Source organism: Dermochelys coriacea, chromosome 2 (assembly GCF_009764565.3).
Source record: "Dermochelys coriacea isolate rDerCor1 chromosome 2, rDerCor1.pri.v4, whole genome shotgun sequence".
In the NCBI taxonomy this organism is placed as follows: domain Eukaryota; kingdom Metazoa; phylum Chordata; order Testudines; family Dermochelyidae; genus Dermochelys; species Dermochelys coriacea.
In genome coordinates this window covers 105705542-105727139 of record NC_050069.1, presented here as the reverse complement: position 1 = coordinate 105727139, position 21598 = coordinate 105705542, and the positions used below count along the sequence as shown (strand labels likewise).

General features: G+C 40.1%; 1 protein-coding gene across 4 annotated transcripts in view; it reads right to left on the bottom strand.

Annotated features, from left to right (window-relative positions):
* NFATC1 (nuclear factor of activated T cells 1) overlaps window positions 1–21598 on the bottom strand; it is a 148640-nt gene that overhangs the window by 110187 nt on the left and 16855 nt on the right. For all 4 annotated transcript variants that reach the window (XM_038393335.2, XM_038393333.2, XM_038393334.2 and 1 more), the window contains exon 3: window positions 9588–9747. In XM_038393335.2, coding sequence (XP_038249263.1) covers window positions 9588–9747 — 160 coding nt within the window. The remainder of the gene's footprint in view (window positions 1–9587; window positions 9748–21598) is intronic.

Below are 21598 nucleotides of genomic sequence, written 5' to 3'. Positions count from 1 at the left end.
TCTCCCAGCATTCAGTCCCATGGTGTAGAATTAGGGTTTGTTTCTTTTGTAGAATCTGGCCACAAACATTTGAGGTCAATTCTCCAATGCTTACTCAGGCTGACTAACAGTAAGTGTATTCAAGCTGTGTGAAGCTTGCAGAACGGAGCCTTCTAAATTTGAAAGTCTGATCATAAACATTTCTAACCAGGCATTTCCAACTGTAGGGTGCCTAATAGCATAGATGTATTGATAATGGTACAGAGTAAATACTGTGTACATGCAGGGACCACTTTTCAACATTAATATCTCAGACATCTGAATAATTTTCTCAAAAGGACAGAAATCTATTAGGCCATGCAATTAACTGCTTGTCAATTTTTATTTTTAAATTATAGCTGTTTTTGGAGTCCTATGAGTGCAAATAAATCCTCAAAGACCTGACTCATTGTCATCTCTCCCGATCTCTCTCTTGTTTAATTTAAGATGAACTATTTCTTTTTAATATGGTTTTAAAAAGAGAGGGAGAAAAAAATACCATGCTCATGGGCTGTGTGACAGCTCTCAGCCAAGACTGAATTTATAAAACTGGATTAGGGGCAATGAACTCTGTAAGAGTATCTGCGGTACAGTCTGACCAGAAGCATTACAAACACCTTGCTAATCTACTGCAACTCAGGTAGCCATTTCCCTAGCATGGAGCAGTAAATAGTCAGTTGGTCCATTTCAGTCAGACTTTATTTTTTGTATGTCTCATTTTCTGCCATCCCAGCAACCCAGACACAACTTGGTCAACCAGAACTACCCTTTCTTCGGTGTTGTGGGGTGGACACAGAGATTTTTCCCTATTTAAAATAAGCTTTGCTGTGAACTCAATGCTTGCGAGCAAAGAGCACAACATCATACAGGCAACAGAAGAATATCTGTCCATAGACACAGGCTGTAAGTCAAGAAGTGTCCTACAATGATGAGCAGATGGCTGAAAGGTAAGGAAAGGGCAGGTGCAGAAAGCTGCTACTTAATGGTACCCTATGAGCATCAGTCGGAGCAGAGATATTTTGAATTATACTGTAAAATAATGATAGCTCATCCTATCACATGGTGCTCAAAAAAACCCATTCACTCTGCACACAAAACCCACAACTGAAAAGATGCCTCCACAACTAAGTATTCGGCAGGAGAAAAAGAGTGATTATCTTTTTGCTCTGCTTTTCTTTGTTTTATAAAGATTTCCTCTGCACTGTTTTTAGACAGTTAGGCTGTATACAGCATGCACCAAAATTGATCAAACAGAAGCAGACAGACCAGGTTCTGAAAATTGGTAGACATAGATTCCTTCCCCATTTCCCTTCCACATCCAACCATGGTGGAAAATATCCACTAAAATGTACGTAAGTAGTGTGAAAGCAGTGTTGACAGCGTCCACATCACATCTATCATCACCAAAGGACAACTAGAAGATCATCCACAGATCATGAAGAATTCTGTGATATTCCCTGTTGAATCCCTCATCTTAAAAACCAGCCAAAAAGGAAAACAGGGAAGGGTTGAGAATGAGGGAAATTGAGAGCAGATATCCCCATTAACCAGTGAACAGTATAATTTCTAGAGACAGTGAAGGTGAAATAATGGAGGACATTCTATATCTGTTTGATAGACTTCTTCCCTCCTCCCTAAAATAAATACTTTTCAGTTTACTTTGAGAGGTCCTCTAGTGTATTTGATAACGGTTGTTCCAAAACAGGCTCATTCCTAACATATGCAAAAACCAAATGTAACCCACTGGTCAGAATGTGTTACATGTCCTATGCCTAATCCAGAGAGGATTATTATTAATAATTATTTGTATTACTGTAGTACATAAAAGTCCCAATCATGGATCAGGACTTGGTTGTCCTAGGTGCTGTACTAAAACAGAACACTGTACTAACACAGAACAAAAAGATGGCCCTAGCACCACACAACAGATGAACATAGACAGACAGGAGAATACACAGAAACAGAGCTTGGCTCTTTAGCAGAAGCTGTAGTGACTCAGGCTGATAGCTCTGGTGGTTCAATCCCTGGTGTCAGCCAAAACAGTGGCTATTAAACACCCTCCACAGCCAACACCATCGTCCTGTTGTATTATCCTTTCCTAGTGAAAATAAAATTTAAATCATAGACAAGAGGTTTGTTAAATCCCTCCAGTCAGAATGGTCGATTGATTATCTTTGCTACCAATAATGCCTCTTTAGCAGTACAAGTATGTGCTGCAGTGTGTCAGTTTGAGCATAGGCAAAAGACATTTTTAAGAGAAGTTGAGTGCCTCACCACATGCAACTGGCAATTGTGGTTCTCACCTGAAATGGGCTGTTGTTCCAAACTACTGAGGTCTGTCCCCAAAACCCTATTCTTAAGGTGGGGATAAAGTAACACTTCACACTGTCAGAAAATCATGACCAGCTGACACACGGACACAGATAAATTACTTTCCTCTGGAGATGCCCTTCCAGGGAGGATAACAGCTACTGATGTAGCTATGCTTATGTAATAATCTTGTGGGAGCAATTTTATGTGAAGTAACCAACAAGAGCCCTCTTGCCACAACCTTCCCTCCCCAGCCAAAAAATAACCCTATCTAATGGTGAAAAGCTTTCAACAAGTTCTTCCCCATTTGTTAGATTTATGGAAGCAATAAGCAGCCATAAAACATCTGCCAGATCATTCTACTTTTCAGTTTTGATTATCTGTCTGCTAGTTTGAGGAGAGCTTTAACTATGCAGATGCAAGAAGTGTGAAAGCCATTCAGCTTAGATTTATTCTTGAACAGTACTGGCTGTCTAAAATGGGGCTATAAAATCTAGGCTCCCTGTCTGGTTTGTTGTATGGCTTTGTGCTATTAATTGCAACCTGGCTAACAGGTGCTTGCCGACGTCTTTACATTCTTACCATAAGAAAGGATTATATTTCTATCTGGATGAAAGGGTAGTCCTTGCTTTTAAGTAGAAGTTTAAAGAGGCACATAGAGGTAGTTCATCATTTCCCAATAAAATTGGATAAAGGGAATCACTGCTAATGAAAAAATGGCCTTTTCTCTTGTTTGAGAGGAAGGGGGAAAAACAATTTAACGTTGATATTTGCATATCCACTCCGCTTCACCAAGTGTCAGATGGTCATGAGTTAGACCCACGATGGACTTACTCCCATGGACCTCTCTAATTCCTTTGACTCATCCAGTAATGAGTCCTTTCTGTATCTTCAAACAAGCACATCAAGGTTGGGCTCCGATCCAGAAAAGTATCTAAGAACACACTTAACTTTGATTTAAATTAGACTGCTCACATGCTTAAAGTTAAGCACAATCAGAACCTTGATGTGAGAGCTTTGTCTGCAGCTCCTTTTTCTGGAACAACGTTTGTGAAACTCGACAGCTCATTAACTCTTCATTTCTTTTCAAATATCATCTGAAAATGTCTCTTTTTTGCCTTGGCTTATACTTCTTCATTTCTCTCTCCCTCTGATATTGTTGATTTAACTTTGCACCTCTATTCCCTAATGCTGTAAAGCATTTGAAATACAGTTGTGTGAAAAATACACACAAAAAAATTGAGGTGTAAAAGCCTGATCCAAATACATTTGTGACTGGTCGGGCAGGCACTGCCACATAAAGTTAAAACAATATGATGTTAGCTACTGGCTAAGCGTGAGACAAAGATCATAAGAATTCTTGGGACCTGAAGGCAGTTAGACAGCCCTGCAGTCAGAATTGGTCCCTGAAGTCTTCGAGCCATTTAATTAATTGGTTATATAGTCCTTGAATATTTTGGATGAAGAAGGCTAACACTCTACAAGTGTTAAAATGGACAGCAACCAGTTAAAGAAGGTCACATGGCTATATTTTCAAAAGTATTTAGGTGCCAAAATATGCAGATAGATGCCTAGCGAGATTTCCAAAAGTGCTTAAGCACCAATGGATTTCTATGGGAGTTAGGAGCCTTGCCTGCATAGGCACCTTTGTAAGTCCCACTAGGGCCTAAATACCTTTGGAAACCTGGCCCAAAGGGCATAGATTAGATGTAAAAGGGACCATTTAACACCTATAATGTCCACCATGAAGCAATACTATCCAGCTTGTGTGTGGAAAGTCTATTTGAACGGAAATCATTTTGGTTCGTGGCATAAAATAGTAGGCTAGGACCTTTTATGGCTATAAAATGAGGGAGTTGAGGGCACTCAGCTACTCACAAGATTAAGTCAAATTCTGCCTTGACACACACCCTGTGTAACCACAGCAATTTCAGTGGGGTTGCATGAGGAGTGGAATAAAGAAAAACATGTTTCCAATATTAATGTGTTTTCAAGTGATATACGAATTCTAACACTAAGTTTCCCTATCTTAAAAAACGAACTAAAACTACTTTTCTTCCCTGGCCATACACCTACCTCAAATTGCTGCTGATATTGCAGAAAATGCCTTACATTCTTTACATATAAGCATTCAGGTAATAAATAATATTTTGAAAGCAGTTCTTAACCTATTCCATTTTGTTAGAATTTTTTTTTTTTTTTACTGCTCACTCCAGTCCATTATGGGAGTAGCTAAATGCTTTAATTAAACATTCTTGAGTATTTGGATTTTATCTCTCATAGATATATCACACCCTGGTTGTAAAAATGCCATCAGAAGCAGCCAAAATACTTTTCTTTCACTAAAGAGGAGTTATTAATTAGAATAACTATATACCTTACAAATACCTTACATTTATAATCTAGGGCCTTTCCTCCCCATGACTATATCCTTACAAATAGCTTTCCTCCCTTCAAAGTGCTACACAAACAATATCCAGGAGATTACTGACCTGCAGATGAAATGCAGCCACCTCCAGGTAGAATGCAGCAGCCATTTTATACAACACTAGATAATCATGTTTAGAATGAAGAATGAGAAATATCTCTAACTGGGAGAAGATTTTAGACTCACCGAATATGTCAGATTCATTGTTGGTGTAACTCCATTGAAGTCAATTCACCCCAGCTGGAATTTGGCCAGAACTATCTAATGAATTTGTCTTAGGGTTTTCTATAATGCCCATCATAAATTACTTCTCTGGAAATTCCAGGGTTAATACCTTAACTCTTGCAAAAAGTGCAACATTATCATTAACAATCCTGAGTGTTCAGGGCCTGGATTTTGCTTCTTAAGTGGTCAGGTTCTCAGTTTTCAACCTCATCTGAAATACGGCATCTCCAGCAGCACCATATGTCCCCATCACTGGCTGGGGCATTGATTCAGTACTGACTCAGAGGGGAGAATACCACCTATTAAACACTGAAGACAATTATGACTAGTAGCATAATTCTATGAGCCAAAGTATAAAAACCCTTGCCAACCATTACCTTATCACCACTGACTAACCAGCACCTTTGATTTGCCAGTTCTGAAGCATTATTAGCTTGCTGGGTGTGTCAGCTCATTCTGCTCTCGCAACATTTAGAAATCAAGACTGATGATAGCTCTGGGCTGCTGTTGCAGCTCCACACCCAAGCAGGTAGAGCGCAAATATGCAGAAGTGGAACACTGCATTAGGAACGCCGGTAGGTGAGCATTGCTCTATGCAATTTTAAATGCAAAAAAAAAAATCATCATAAGTAAATGCATAGAGGAAGGTGCAGCCATCAACGTGGGGGAAATCTATCCTACCTGCAGGAATTCCTAATAATCAGGCTCTATGTAGATGATGCAAGGAGGCAAACAGCACCCTCCAGTCTTGGAGTCAAATCCCAGGACTAAACCCTGTGGCACGGAATAGCAGCTACAGCCCTTCTATACCACTTGATTTGGTGTTGGGGGAAAGTTGACCAATGTAAACATAGCTCTTGCTTGATAATAAAAATGGTGGTGACCACGTCCACGGCATGCAGTGGGAGTGGGGTAAGCACCTATTGTGCAGCAGCTTTGCCTGTATTCCCATCATGTAGCCCTTATGTAAGGCTTAAATGGTGCAGCTGTCTGCAACATTGATGAATTTCACCTGTCTCAAGGAGCCAAAGGTTCCATGGGAAAATTAGGCTCACACCCTGCAGATCCCATCACCTCTATGAGGGGAGCCTGCCCTCCTTCCACACTCTCTCCTGACAGTGAGCATGTTTCCCTCAAGAGCCATTGGCTCCCAACTGCAGCTGAGCAGTTTCCTCTCCTCCAGGAGGAGTGAATACTTGGGGGGGGAGGGAGCTAATGCGGACTGGAAAAGAGCTAAACACTGGCAGGCTAGAGAAGAGTAACCTCCAGGGCAATTAGCCACAGAGTTTAACCTCCTATATTTGAGAACTATGCCACACACAGCGATTGCTCCCTGGCTCTTCTTCCTCTGTGGCCTAACGCACCCTGCAAATGTCTCCAAAGTGTGGGGGAAGCATCTTTGGGTCTTTTCTAGTGCATTTTCTCCTCTCTGTTGCTGAAGGAAAGGGAAGGAAATATTTTTTTTAAAAGTTTAAAATGAACCCTCCAAAAGTTACAGCAACAGATAAATGCAGCTACCAGAACATGAAAATAGTAAGCAGAGCATACAGGGGAAGCAGTGGAGGTTAGCGGAATTTCATAACGGATTTTAGTAACATAACACAATCAAAAACACTAAACTGTATCAGAGTGAAAAACCTGCACCAAACCCCACATCAAAACACCCCTGCACTCCGGAAAAGCATGGATTCAGATCTGAACTTTGCAGCTCCGGTCTGTCTCCAGCTCATCAGACAATCCCCTTCCTCAGAGGGCCTTACTGAAGAAATCAATGCTCTCCCTTCTCAGGCTCAGGTGTTCTAAATTCTCTCTCCTTTTATATAGTTTCCTTTTAAAAAATCCAAACAAAGAAACAAGTCTGGTCCAAGCCAGGTAAGCTAAGGCTCACCATATTCCTGAGTGGATGACACTGCAAAAATTGGGATAGATGAAGAGAGGGCTAATCTGGGGAAACTTTTCTCTGTCCATGTGGCTGGGGCAATCTACTCCTGCCTTCTAGTGCCTGTGTCTCCACTGTGCCAGTTATTTGAGTTTCCTCCACCAATACTCTTGCAATCCTGTGCAACAGCCTATTTACAACATTCCCTATGCTTCCAGACCTCACCTCAGGATCTGAGAGGAGCAGAGGTCTCCCTTCCCCAAGGCTTCTGTGAGATTGTGCTCAACTAGCTCTGTTCCTTTCTCTCCCCAGCACGGCCTTCCTGTGTCTCTCTATCAGTTTTGAGCTGATGAGCTAATTGGCTTGTTAGCTCACCAGCTAATTATCTTTAAATTACCCCAATCAGCTTTACCTGGAGGAACTAATGGGTGACAGAGTGATCAGAGTGCAGGCTCGCCTGTTAACTGCCTGCACTCTGCCACAGTCCCCTTTGGAAATGTGGGGTTGCGGTGAAAGGGGCATAGCACTTAATCTCCCTATGCTAACGGAAGGATTGAAAAATAGATTCATCTTTATCAAACCAACAGATCAAGTTGGGTACTTACTCCTTGATAAATTCTTTCCTCTTTCTTTCTTTGCCACTTGTCTGCCTCCTTCGTTTTCCCCTTCCTTCCTTCCTTCCTTCCTTCCTGCCGTCCTCTCTATTCAGAGGCAGCATACTTCATTCCCTGCATACTGGAGCAAGAGATTATAGGGGAAGTGCCTGGACACATGTAGCCCAATTAAATGTTGGCAGTGTATTCAGTGTTTCCACTATGCGAGTTGGAAATTTTTAAATGTCAAGTTGGCCACTGTGAATTGATGCTTCCCATCTACATTTCCCTGCATCAAGCAGCTAATAGAGTAGGTATTCATTGTCATCAAGTGTGCTGCCACAAATCTCACTTTAAGACCATTCACAAATGTTCAGCTAAAATTCTTTGTCTTTCAGCAGGTCTCTCCCATAATCCCATGTCACCAGTGACTTTTGGCAGAAAGAAACAACAAACTATGACTCTGCAGACTCTCGCTCACTCTCTCCTTAGCTGTCTCACTAAATATATATAGCATTCCTTACTGAGTATCATTTCGAGCTTGCATAATTCCTTCAAATAATGTGATAGATCACAGATTCTGAAGCAGATAAACACATACTGACTTTGTATGCACAGACTTTACATGATCTGAATCTATCCAGCAATACAGCTGGTATTTTGGAAGGATGTTACTCCCAGAACAAACTTTGTAGCTTCAAGGCAATCATTTTCAGTATTGATCCAAACCCATTAGCAGACTTCAGTGGGACACTTTATCGTGAGAGTAAGGGGAATAAGATGTGAGCCTTTATAAGCAGAATTCATTACAGGTAGAATTAAAAACACAAACAGAACTGCCCTGATACAATAGAACTACCAGAGTTATGAACTGATCGAACCACCACACACTAGAACTGGAAGTATGCAATCAGACAGCAGCAGACGGGGGGAGGGGGGGGAGGGCAAATACAGTACAGTACTGTGTTAAACGTAAACTACTAAAAAAAAAAGGGAAAGTTTTAAAAAAAAAGATTTGACAAGGTTAATAAACTGTTTCTGTGCTTGTTTCATTTAAATTAAGATGGTTAAAAGCAGCATTTTTCTTCTACATAGTAAAGTTTCAAAGCTGTATTAAGTCAATGTTCAGTTGTAAAATTTGAAAGAACAACCATAACATTTTGTTCATAGTTACGAACGCTTCAGAGTTATGAACACCTCGGGAACAGAGGTTGTTCATAATTCTGAGAATCTACTATACTTTAAAATGTGTTTGGGGGCAGAGCAGGGGGAGGGAAGGAAGGAGATCCACTTATCTAATCCTTTAAACATTTCTTACTAGAAGAAACCCTGCTCATTGTCATTCTGTGTAGCAAAATGCACCATAATTTAAAAAATGTCTATGAACCCTGCAGGTTCCATTAGTTCTCAGTGCAAATCAGCAAAATATTATGAGGGCTTAATCTTGCTCATCTTGTTACTGAGATAAGTCCCATTAAAATGAATGAGATTACTCACAGTAGTAAAATAAAGAGGATTCAGTTTATGACACTATTTATTTAAATACTGAAGATATAGAAACTAAAAAGTTTAGTAGAACCCAGGATATTAGATTAGGAGCTCAGATATATGCCATGGTGATTGGAATTTTGGATAAGGATCTAACCAGGATACATAAACTAAAATAGTTCTTCATTTTCTACTTCATTGCTATTTCCATGATACTGGATCCAATTCTGCCCTCCAATAAGCATTCACAGCTACAGCTGAACCCAATAACAATAATAACCTGAGGAATTTACCCAGCTGAATTCAATTTGAATTGCATAGGTGTAATCTGGCAGCAGAAACAGGTCCACTATATTTAAATTCTAACCAAATATTTGTTAAGATGGGAATTAGTGTGCAGATATAAGATAAACATTTATTTGTATCTTCTTATTCAATATGATGCAACAATAGGAAGGAAAAGAAGAAAACAATCATATACAGAGGCCTTGTTTTTCTACAGCCAGTCTATGGAGTTAAAAGTATGTATGATGCTGCTTGTCATCATTAAAGATCTCCTGACACTTTTTATTTTGGCAAAGGAAGGGGGTGCTAGCCCCAGTATGCCAGGATAAACAAACATCCTTGCCATTACAAATATCAATACCTGCACAACAGGATGTCCCCCAGCAGATGCCTTCACAGCCCCTCGACTCCCCTCCGTCTCATAATGAGCTCTGTGATGGGATTTGGGCTGCTCTTCAATCCGAAGTTCGTAAGGTCCTGAGTGAGATGGCAACTGCCAATCAAGGGCAGGCAGGGATGGGCTATAATGGAAGAGAAAGTGTATTAAATATTAACATCAAGTAGACTATCACAGACCACAAGAATCTGGTTCTATTACTTTAGAGACCATGTTTAGCAGTTCATTCTTCACCATCTTACATTTAAAATTTCATCAGTATGGTTGTCATGACATAAGTAATTTAAAAGGCAATGGTTATTTTATGAAGATTTATGAGTAAAGCATAACTGATGGGCCAGATGCTATCAGATTTGTAAACAAAATGGAAAATTTTCTAAGCATGGTTTTAAAACACTTTAATGTATTGATTGTTGATTCAAAGGACAAAGGTGGATACGAAGGAATTTAAAGAGTGGTTCTAGTCTGAAAATGACTATTAACCTGGCATTATGGAAGTTTTACATTTAATGTATCTCACTGACTAGATCAACTCTGCTTTGTTTACAAGAAAAAATATTCCCCCCCGCAACTTCTAAGCCTGAAAACTTGTGTTGGATTCCCAAAATTAAGCAGGGTTCTTTCTGGCTGATATTTCATCAACAATGTAGATTTTCAAGCAGAACTTAATTAAGAATTACATTGATGATGATATACAAGCCAGAATAGAATCCAACTCAGTCTCCCAGTTCTATACTGACTCTGCAATTGTAACAGAAGTAAAAATAATAAAGACATATTATTGTCACTAAACAATCAGACATGATTGAATACAATAATAAGAAGCTGCAGGTTTTACAGAGGCACTTTCAGAGAACAACACTAAAATAATGTCAGGAGAGAGCATTACTGAAAGCAGTGTACTGTTTATGTCAGAAAATAAAGCCATTGGTTATAACTGTATTTGATAGGCTCAGACTTGCTGTAACTTTATTGGTCTTAAAATTAAAGCAAGCCACAGCCTTCTGATAGAAATAATAAGTTTTAGGTTAACTGTATAATCTTTCAAAACGCTGGAATTGGTAAAGTCTCTTAATAGAATGACCTTCAAACATACCTTCAACTATTCAAATAGTACAACAAATTTAAAATAGACAGTTATATATTATATATATTGCAATTATATAGTGCCTTACCATATCTGGGCTTGATCATGCACCATACAAGTCAGCAGAAGTTTTTCCATTAACTTGAACAGGAGTAGGATCAAGCCCTAGATGAGAATCTCAATTTGATTTACAGAAACACTTACCCCCATTGTAGAGACGCGAAAGCCAAGATAAAGAGAGGCTAACTTGCCCAAGTTCATATAAGAAGGAATGACCTAAAGAAGCTTTTGAGCTTACACACAACTCTTGTCTCTCTCACCAACAGAAGTTCATCCAATTAAAGATATTACCTCACCCCCCGGTCTCTGTATGAAGGAGTTTCATTTGGAATTAGCCAGTCCCCTGCTCTGACCACTACAATGCCATTGTCGGAAGACAGGATACTGAATTAAATGGACCTTGGTCTGACCCAGTATAGCTGTTCTTAAGCTACAGCCAGGACTTGAGGAGAGTGAACCAGTGCTGTGAATGGGACAGTTCGAAGTTCTGATACTTGTGTTAGATGAGCCACCAGAGATACGCTCTGTCTACGCAAAAAGAAAAGGAGTACTTGTGGCACCTTAGAGACTAACAAATTTATTAGAGCATAAGCTTTCGTGAGCTACAGCTCACTTCATCGGATGCTCTGTCTACGGTTGGCTTATTATACAAAAAGACATGTTGAGATTGTCATACAGCAGAGACAAGCCAGTGGTGAATGATCAGATGTGTACCAGTAATTTAAAATATTATAACACAGATGGAGTGTATGGAACACTAAGATACTCAAAGCAAAGTTATAAATGAGATGAAATACACAGGAATGACATTACACCAGTTAACTATGAGCATCCCCTACCAGTGGTTCTCAAAGCCAGTCCACCGCTTGTTCAGGGAAAGCCCCTGGCATGCCGGACCGGTTTGTTTACCTGCCGCGTCCGCAGGTTCGGCCGATCGCAGCTCCCACTGGCCACGGTCGCTTCTCCAGGCCAATGGGGGCTGCGGGAAGCGGCGCAGGCCAAGGGACATACTGGTTGCCTTTCCCACAGACCCCATTGGCCTGGAGCGGTGAACCGTGGCCAGTGGGAGCCGCGATCGGCCGAACCTGTGGACGCGGCAGGTAAACAAACCGGTCTGGCATACCAGGGGCTTTCCCCCAAACAAGTGGCGGACCGGCTTTGAGAACCACTGTCCTAAACAACCCTGTAAGGCTCTGCTGCTTGCTTAGTCAGCTGGAGGCCTTTGACATGAACACAGCTCCATGGCATCCTCAAAGATGAGAGCAAAATATTTTTTAAAAAAAAATCTTTCCAATATAATAGCTTAAGGAATTAAAACTGTAAGGACTTTATGCTGGAGGCATGCAATGCATTTTCCTTCTTTTCAAATTACCTGCTTTCATAGAAATGAGTTGTCTTAAAGGAGGCACAAGAGAGGTTCCCTGTTGGATGTACGTAGTGTACAAGCAAGCACCTTTCCAATCTGAGGCAGAAAATTACATCTCAGAGTTCTGGTGACTCCACAAACCAGTCAAGACACTTATCGTTTGTCTCACCACTAAAACCCCTTGACAGTCAGAAGCCCAATATCTTCCTCGCCTTGTCTGTTATTTAGGCCCTGACACTTTACAGATATACATTTGCTTACTTTAGCCACTGTGAATAGTGCCATTGACTCAACACATAAAGGTAAGCCCAGTCACAAGTCTTTCCAGGATTGGACCTTTAGTCTAGATATGCCACAAAATCTAATTGTTTTTTAATTTTTATTCAGTACCTTTTTACCAGCACATTTAATTTGTAACTGGGAGCACATGTATGTAATTATAGGCAGGGCTGCTAGCACCGTATTGCCCAACACTTCCCATTATAACACCTTATTTTCAGTTGGTTTTAACTTTGCCAAATGTTAACCATTTAGGCTGAAATTTTCCAGGCTGGGTGTCTCCTCAGACTGAGTTTTTTAGAAAATGTCATCATCAAAATGATTCAGCCATTTCTGAGAATTAAGCTATGGGAAAAAATGCTGGTTTGCATGTTACACATTTTTGGTGACCTTTACTTTGAACAGCTCTAACATCACCATGCTTTGTAGCAGGAACGGCCAAGTTATAGACTTCCAAAAAAAAAATCACACTTCAGAAGAGACTTATTAGTTTAATAGCTAAAATCTCCAAAGATTCCATTGTCACTGGGCATGCTCAACATAAGAACTGCCATCCTGCGTGCATCTAGCCCAGTATCCTGTCTTCCAACAGTGGCCAATGCCAGGTGCCCCAGAGAGAATGAACAGAACAGGTAATCATCAAGTTGCCCATTCCCAGCTTCTGGCAAACAGAGGCTAGGGACACCATCCCTGCCCATCCTGGCTAATAGTCATCGATGGACCCATCCTCCATGAATTTATCTAGTTCTTTTTTGAACCCTGTTATAGTCTTATAGACCTTCCCACCCTACAGGTTCCTAGAGCCCAGGCTCCAGCCCAAGCCCAGATGTCTACACAGCAATGAAACAGCCCTGCAACCTAAACCCTGCAAGCCCATGTCAGCTGGCATGGGCCAGCTTCAGGTTTTTCTTTGTTGTATAGACATTCCCTCACACTCCCAGTGCTGAACAGAATGCATACGTCATCCCCACAGAGAAACTGAGCATACTCCATACCCGCATAGCTCCCACCTGCGTCTGGACTGTGCATGCACCATCCTCACAGAGTGGCTAAACATGCTCCAGCACTGGTCTACAGGGTCAAAGGTGGCTACAGACTCAAGAGAGGAGGGACTGAGAGCAGGGAGCCTGTCTCTTCTGTCCTCTCAATGACCCTCCAAGCTGCCCAAGTTCCAGCACAGGGAAGAGGAAGCTGCCTGAATCAAATGCAAAGCAGACAAGAGACAGAGTTGGGGGAGGGAAAGGAGTAGATTGGGACAAGGAGTGGCGAGACTGGAACTGGCATGGGTGGGAGAAGCTTGGGAGAAGGACCCAGGGAGGATACTGATCGGGGTCAGACTGAGATCCCTGGAGGGGAGATAAGGACTGGCTGGGCAAGGAGACTGGGATTTAGAGGAGAAGCCTGAGGAATGGAGACTGGGATTAGGCAAAGAAAATGGGAATTGGGATAAGGAGCCGGGGAAGGGCCGTGGGGGGGAGAGAGAAACAGGACTCAGACAGATTTAAGGCAGAAGGGGACGAAGTTGTGAGAAATGGGCAGAAGAGTCTGTGCTGATCCATTTACCTCCATAATCCTGTCTCCCAAGAAAGGAGGCCTCACCCATGTCTAATTACTCAGGTCAAACCACGCCTACACACACGGGGGCACACACCCCTCCAGAGTCTGAAATGAAACCCAAGATTCCAGAGTCTCAAGAGTCCCCTGCTGTCAGCAAATATCTGTGAAATTATCTGGCAAAGTGTGTGTCTCATCTCCCACTAGTGCTGGTCCACATAGAGGATGATAATCTACTAAAATCAGTTACTCGGTTAGCCCAAGTGGCAGAGATCAGTGTAGTGTAACTAAAAGGTCCAACCTTCCTGATGATGCCAATATGATGCCACATTGTGGACATTTCTGTTTTTTCAATATTTGCACAGGAAACCTTAAATCTGGCATATCCTAACTTGCATGCTTGACTTTGCAACCTTAATAATGTTCTTTAAACATCTTTTTTTGAATAATTTATATTATATATACACATACTACATACCTACAGTATTATAGTTGCCCTTAATTTTCCAGTTTTCCTTAAGATAAATTTATTGTTAAATTATTTATATTGCAATAGCACCTAGAAGTCCCAGTCACAGGCAAGGGGTCAACGGTGCTAGGTACTGCACAAACATAGTTATCTAGGTATCGAAGATTCTCTTGTACTTCTTTTCTTACTATAGGATGTATCTTGAAAACTATAGGTACTGAAGTTATTTCTCTGCTAATGATTATGGTTGGATCCTGCACCACCGAAGCCAATGAACACAACAGGGCAAGATGAAGTCCTTTGGGCTCCACCGTACCTTCAGGCACAGCCCACAGTAAGGGTTGGGTTGGAGCTACCCTGCCCTGGCAGAGCACTAGGTGGCGGAGTTGTAGAGTGCCTACTGGAACTCCTCAGTGTGGAAGGGGAACACGCTGCTACTACACCTCTTTATGGGATACTGGCTTACTACTCCCAACATGGCTAGCCAGCACCTCAAATGATGCAAGACAGCAGCAGGACCAGGGCCTGCTTACCACCCTTAGGGGTGCTGTGTACCCCTGAAGCATTAAGAGCAGTGCAGTTCACCCAAGCACAGGGACTGCAATTCTGTCTGGTTCTTATGCAGGCAACAAAATGGGGAAGGATGATAGGGTCTCTTATGCCCTCCCCCAGCACTGTGCATTCACACAAGCAGAACCTGGCCCTTAATTAGTGAAAGGCAGTTGGCAAGTGTTTAAGACCACCATTGTATACATATTGCATTCTGGATATACTTCTGCCTGAAAGATTCCTGGAAAACTTTCTGGAGAAACTCTATTTGACTGCAACAATAAACAAAGACCAGAGCAAAACACCTGCATATCTCCTGCTGATGATCAGCACACATATTTAAACAGATGTTTCTGGTTTTAGGTATGTTCATATTTGACGGATCTTTTCTCTCTTTTTCTGAGGACATGGCCTCTATTGGATTAAGACATTTTACCACTAAATAAAAAAAGCACTAATCCAACTACCAGAACAAATCTTAGAGTCCTCAAGTGCAAAAAGAATAATAAAAATAATAAAAGATATGAAACTGACTGGAAAATAACCTGATCTCCTCTGATTTTTTTCTTTGTTTAAACTCTTTAAATTAGCACCTACAATTGTAATAGCATTAAACTAAAAAGGAAAGTTACTGATTCCAATATAACACTGGTCATAAAAATCTGGTTTGCTGTTAGCTTCCTATCATCAAAATTCCACTATGAATCCTGACCGATAATAAATTGACAATTAATGATAGTTTTCCTGATAAAGGAAGCAGAGTGATGATTTTAACAGTTTCATGGACTGTGGCTGTCAGAGCTATTTCCTATTTTAGGTTATCTTCATCATGCACTTAATTTCCTGCAGCATAATATGGTTAAAGGAAAAAAATCATGGAGCAAATATTTTAGTGTTAAAAAATTAATCTGAGTGCTGAAAAGATCCCTATCAATTTGGGAGAGTCAACTATACAAGCTGGTGAAGCCCCCATTGTAGTAGAAAAAAAAACACCAGGACAGATCCTCAGCTGGTGTAAATTGGTGTAGCTCCATGGTCTTGTTCACACCAGATTCTCATTCTCAAGAATAAAAGTTTTCTCCTGTGACATGATAAATCCAGCTATGATCCTTCTAAAAGCCATAAGCAGGCCTGCTTCTTTCAAATCAGTTAAATTTAAAAAAAACTGGATCACCTTAACTCAGTGGGACATAAGTCAGGCTACAAGATTGATGAATAGTGGTTTAGTTCACCTATCCAGATAAAGCATGTGATTAAATCAATCACAGATTAGCCAGTCTGACTGACCTCTGTCTTTAATAAAAAAAATGTAGATTAGCGGACAAAGAATATATTAAGCAGTATGTTATCATGTCAGTTGAAATAAAAAAGATCTTGGGTAAAATTTTCACAGGTCCCTAAGTGATTTCTGGGCCTAAGCTGCATTTTCAAAAGTGACAGGCATTTAGAAGCCTAAGTCTTACTGAAAGTCAATGGGATGCAGGTTTCTAAATGCCTACATCACTTTTCAAAAAGGAGCTTATGCTCATAAACTTTTGCAGATTTTACCCTTTAACTGACCCTGTCATATTTAAGGATCTCAGCACTGTGACTGATCTTGCATTAGGCCTAATTCTGAACTCACTTCCTGTATATCACTGTAAATCAAGAATAATCCATTGAAGTTAATGGTGTTACAACAGTGTAAAAATGGTTTATTGGAGAATCAAGCCTTATGTGTGTTCCAATGCCTAAGTACAAAGACAGGATGACTGAGAATCAGGTCCTCTTAAGTCCTTCCTATCACTCTGGTAGTGTAATGAGGCACTAAAGTGGGTGGAAACAACCCCTGAGAATATCCCCAGTGCAAAATGTCTTCCTAACCACTGAAGAACTGGTGTGAAGGCTCTGCACTGGCCCTGCTGCCAGCCCCTGGCATAGGGGACATGGCTGGACCTGAACTCAGTAGGACTAATTGAATGAGTAGATTTATTCAAATGCATAAGTGTTTGAGAGCTCAGGCCCTAAACCAGCTGGCCTAATTCTCAGTTGCACCTTTCCAATGTTTAGGGCAAGAATGGATGTGAGAGCGGGGAAAGGAAGGTGGCTTATAAAAATGAATAAAAAGGCACCTTAGCATTCCCACATTCTGGGCTGTGAGCAGTTAGAATCATAGAATCATAGAATCATAGAATATCAGGGTTGGAAGGGACCCCAGAAGGTCATCTAGTCCAACCCCCTGCTCAAAGCAGGACCAAGTCCCAGTTAAATCATCCCAGCCAGGGCTTTGTCGAGCCTGACCTTAAAAACCTCTAAGGAAGGAGATTCTACCACCTCCCTAGGTAACGCATTCCAGTGTTTCACCACCCTCTTAGTGAAAAAGTTTTTCCTAATATCCAATCTAAACCTCCCCCATTGCAACTTGATAATAATGTTTAGGAAAGATCTCTGATATCATGCCAAGAGAAAGTTTTTTCTTTCTTAATGCTAGTTTCTATGGTAAGCTTTAGTTTCATGATAATTCTTTTTTTTTTTAAATGACCAATTTACATCTCATCTTTACCCTCAGAACAACAATATTTAGCCTTAAAACAGCAGTTCAGCCTTACCTATAGTTTAAAAGGAAGGTCCTGATTGCTGGTGATTATTAAAGGTCTCATGATACTTTTTTGCAAGAATAGGGAAGTTAGTACCAATGCCCTAGCTAGATTCCAATGTGGTAACTAGTTATACTTGGCCTACCTATTATAATTGTTATTAATAATATTTATATTAGAATAGAGCTCAGAGATAATAATGAAGACGGAAGTTTCATAGGATTAATCTCTGTAAAAGCACATGTGAAGACACAGTCACAGTCCTGAAACGCTTGCAATATGAGAAATATATTTACTGTATATTCCCCCTGCAGGTTTATTTGCATAATTTTTCTCACTTCCTGTCCTACACAGTTGAGCAATGCAGCCGAGGACTGTTAAAACAGATGCTATGTTCCACTACAGAGGTGGCTGCATTTCCTTGGTATGTGAAGCAAGTGACATACTTGTTTCTAGTTCATAAAGTACTCTGGGATTCTTCATGATGAAAGGTGGTATATAAATGTAAATTATTATGACGATGCTCAGGGGCAATCCTTATGAATTTGAGCATCCTATCATCTATACTTCAAAATGTACTGGCATAGGCAAAAAATTATTCTTATTGATTTTTCAGATAAGAGCATGGACACAGCAAAGAAATATTTCATAAAAACACTGCTCTGAATTTAATATTATTCTATGCTAAAACTAGCCATAAAAAAAAACACACCAAAACAAAGGCCATGAATAAAGATCTCACAAGGGAGCTTGGACACATTCCAAAACAATGGGAGAGAAGAGTTCAGTTTAACTAAGCCACTGCCCCAGGGTAGCCCTCAGCACCCTACTACAACAATCTAACAAGCTCAGTACCTCAGCCCCACAGGATACTGTAGCAATCAACTTTACCTAAACAATAGATATAACATGTGGGTATAGGAGAACTGATACCAAATGCTTTGCTATAGGGAGTAGGATGCATAGCTGGAGATACTTCAGGCACACAGAGACGGTGTGTCCACTGCTACACCCCATTGTTGAGTGTTACTTACTAACCCCCATGGGACAGCTCTGCTGGCTCATCTTTATGGGATGGAGCCATGGCCTCCCCAACTCTGTGACCCCTTGAGTTGCAATACTTTCTGATGGAGCAGCCCATGCACTCCCCTAAGCATAGCAGCTTCAGTTCTGCCTGACTGCAAGAAGGAGAAAAGGGGAAGGTAAAGAAAAAGAATCCCAAATAGATTACTGTAAAATTTGGTGGGGTTGGAGGGCGCTGATTTGTGATTTTTGAACACTTGGGGGTTTGCAAAACTGGAGGTTGAAGAATCTAACACCAATTCCATAACAAAATGTACTATGCACAAAGACCAAATGTGTGTTTGCCTCTCAGGTAGAGGGCCAGCCACCCAGTTTGTGTTTGTAAACTACAGCTTCCATGTGTAAAAATATATGAACGTGCATTTCTGTGGGCACAAGTACTTGTATGTATATTTTTAAGGCTGAAAAATTGAGACTGCAGCTAAAAAGTTAGCTTTCAACTTTTAGAAAAAACAAGCCATACAAGAAAACATAGTAGGGAGCTTTTATGAGCCCACCTGAAACTGACATTCAGTTCCTGGAAGCTCCTTTTCATGTGGTACACCTCATACATACCATGCATGACCAGTGAACCTAGCAATACTATACTGCCCTATAATAAATGCAAACACGAATGTTACGGGCCATCAGGCCATCACACTTTTTGGATTCATGTAATAAAATAAGCTGTTGCTTTTCAATGGACAAGACTCTAGGAAATTTCAAATGTTATATAGACATACAGATCTATAATTTCAACATACAGAAACACACATCCCACATAACGTTTTCAGAAATCTGGAATTTTTGTGAAGTGAGATGCCGGTTGATACTATACTTTTGATACTATAAAGAGAATTTTTGGACATGCAAATAATTATTTTAAAGCCTATTTTCTAAACCTTTGTAAAAAAAATCCTAAACACTGTTTGGTCACAATATTGTCTTTAACTATGCCTAAGATTAAAAGTGAAATAAAATTTAGTATTTCTAGTTTGATTTTGAACTTATCATCCTTATTGCACATTAACCCAAAAACATTTTAAGAAAGTATGTAAGGTACATATAGAGAGATGTAACTTTATATAGAGATTGCTTGATAAATACAGAAAAATATCTGTTTCCAAAATAAATGGCTGATAAGGTGTTTCCTTTTTATTATATACTGCATTTACTCTTGAAGAGGAATTACAAATGGAAGATGATCCGTTTTATAGATTGTTGAGACAGGTACAATTCAAGAGGATGCCTGAGTCACATTTTTATACTTGCTTTGTCTTATGGAGTCAACAGATAAATCATGAATGTAATAAAAGTGAGATAAGCACTAGCCATCCTAATAACAAAGATCCTGGAATAAAAACTAAGAAGTGATCTTCATAATATTCTATCTTCCCTCCTTTCTTCTTTATCCTCCATATAATAATTTACCTTTAGAATATTTTCCTACATAAATGGAGTACTTTAGATAGCAAATATTCCATTTTGCTGCAAGCAAAATTGTTCGCATTGCTATCACTCAGCTTATATCAATGAACTTGTATCTTTTAAATATCTGTTTCCCTTATAAACATGTTCTACATCCTACAGCTCAGCATACAAGATTAAAGGCCAAGGTCCTGATCCTGCAGAAAGAGCCATGTGGGCAGACTCAACTCATCAACAACTTCTAATGCCACATGCCTTGAATGGGACTGTATGCAGATACATACAATTCTGCATTGGGATCCACAACACACATGCAGAGTTCCAGGGGCTTTAGCAGGTCTCTGTGTGAGTATAAGGGTTCATGCTAACAGACCCCAGTGTAGGATTGGGGTCTAAGCATCCAACCACTCCTGCTCCCATTGAAGTCAATGGGAGTTTTGCCATTAAACTCAGAATCAGGATCAGAGTCTAAATTGGCCCAATCCTGCAATCCTTATGCATGCTTTGAACCAATACTGAAATTAATAGAAGTGTTGGGTACACAAGGACTACAGAATCAGGCAAGCCTCAGTTGAGGTAGGAATTATTCTCTATTTATTATCTATTTATTTTATAGAATTATCTATTCCTTCTTTCTCTCTCTACTCCCTTCCCCTCTTCCCCCCCCCCACCCAAACTTGTAGTTTTAATTACAATAAGTGGAAAAATGTCACCAATTTTAGCAACAATTCAAAAAAATAGTTTCCTTTATTGTCTAAGGACCTCTGTAGATAAATCTAGAGGGATGTGGCCCTTAGTACTGGCAGATGGTCTGATTGAAGAAAACCAATACTTTAGGGGTTAAGAAAAGTAAAGAAAGTGATTTGGAAAAATCACTGGATTTCTCTCTTTTCATTAAAATTATAATACATATTCAGGAAGAGATCCAGGAGGTAATTAAATATGGTTATCTAAAAATCCTTATGACAGAGTAGATTTTGGAATCTGTGTTGTTTGTTGGAACCTAACCCTACAATCCCAGCATTTGAAATAGAACAGATGTGTAAAATAACAGGAAAAATATCCAGACCTGTTGTGACAAATTCTTCTTTTTGGAAAGATTTAAAATAACAACAATTTCTATTGCGTAGTCTGTGATCCTGTTGACGTCTGTGTTCAATTGCCCAGCACTGTTTCATATACATAAAATGAGAGGCATTTTTTGTGGAAGGAAGCTTGGTCAGTGTATTTGATTGGTGAAATAACTTAAAATCTCATTTCTACGGTAGCTTCCAGCTGCCCCAGAGCACAAGTTAATGAGATCACATGGAAACATATTGCAAACCAGGAAACATATTTTACACAAGACCAAAACAGTGGAAAAAATGTTAAATACACAGCATATGGATGCTCAGTTTTGTACATTTCACCTTTTTTGTTTGTATTAGCACATAGGAATGTTGTGTGCATTCTGGTTGTATATAATAAAACGTGAAGAGAGGCTCTCTGTAACTGAAAGATTTTTTTTTGTCAACTTGTCATATTATTTCCCTTGAAATTTTGAAC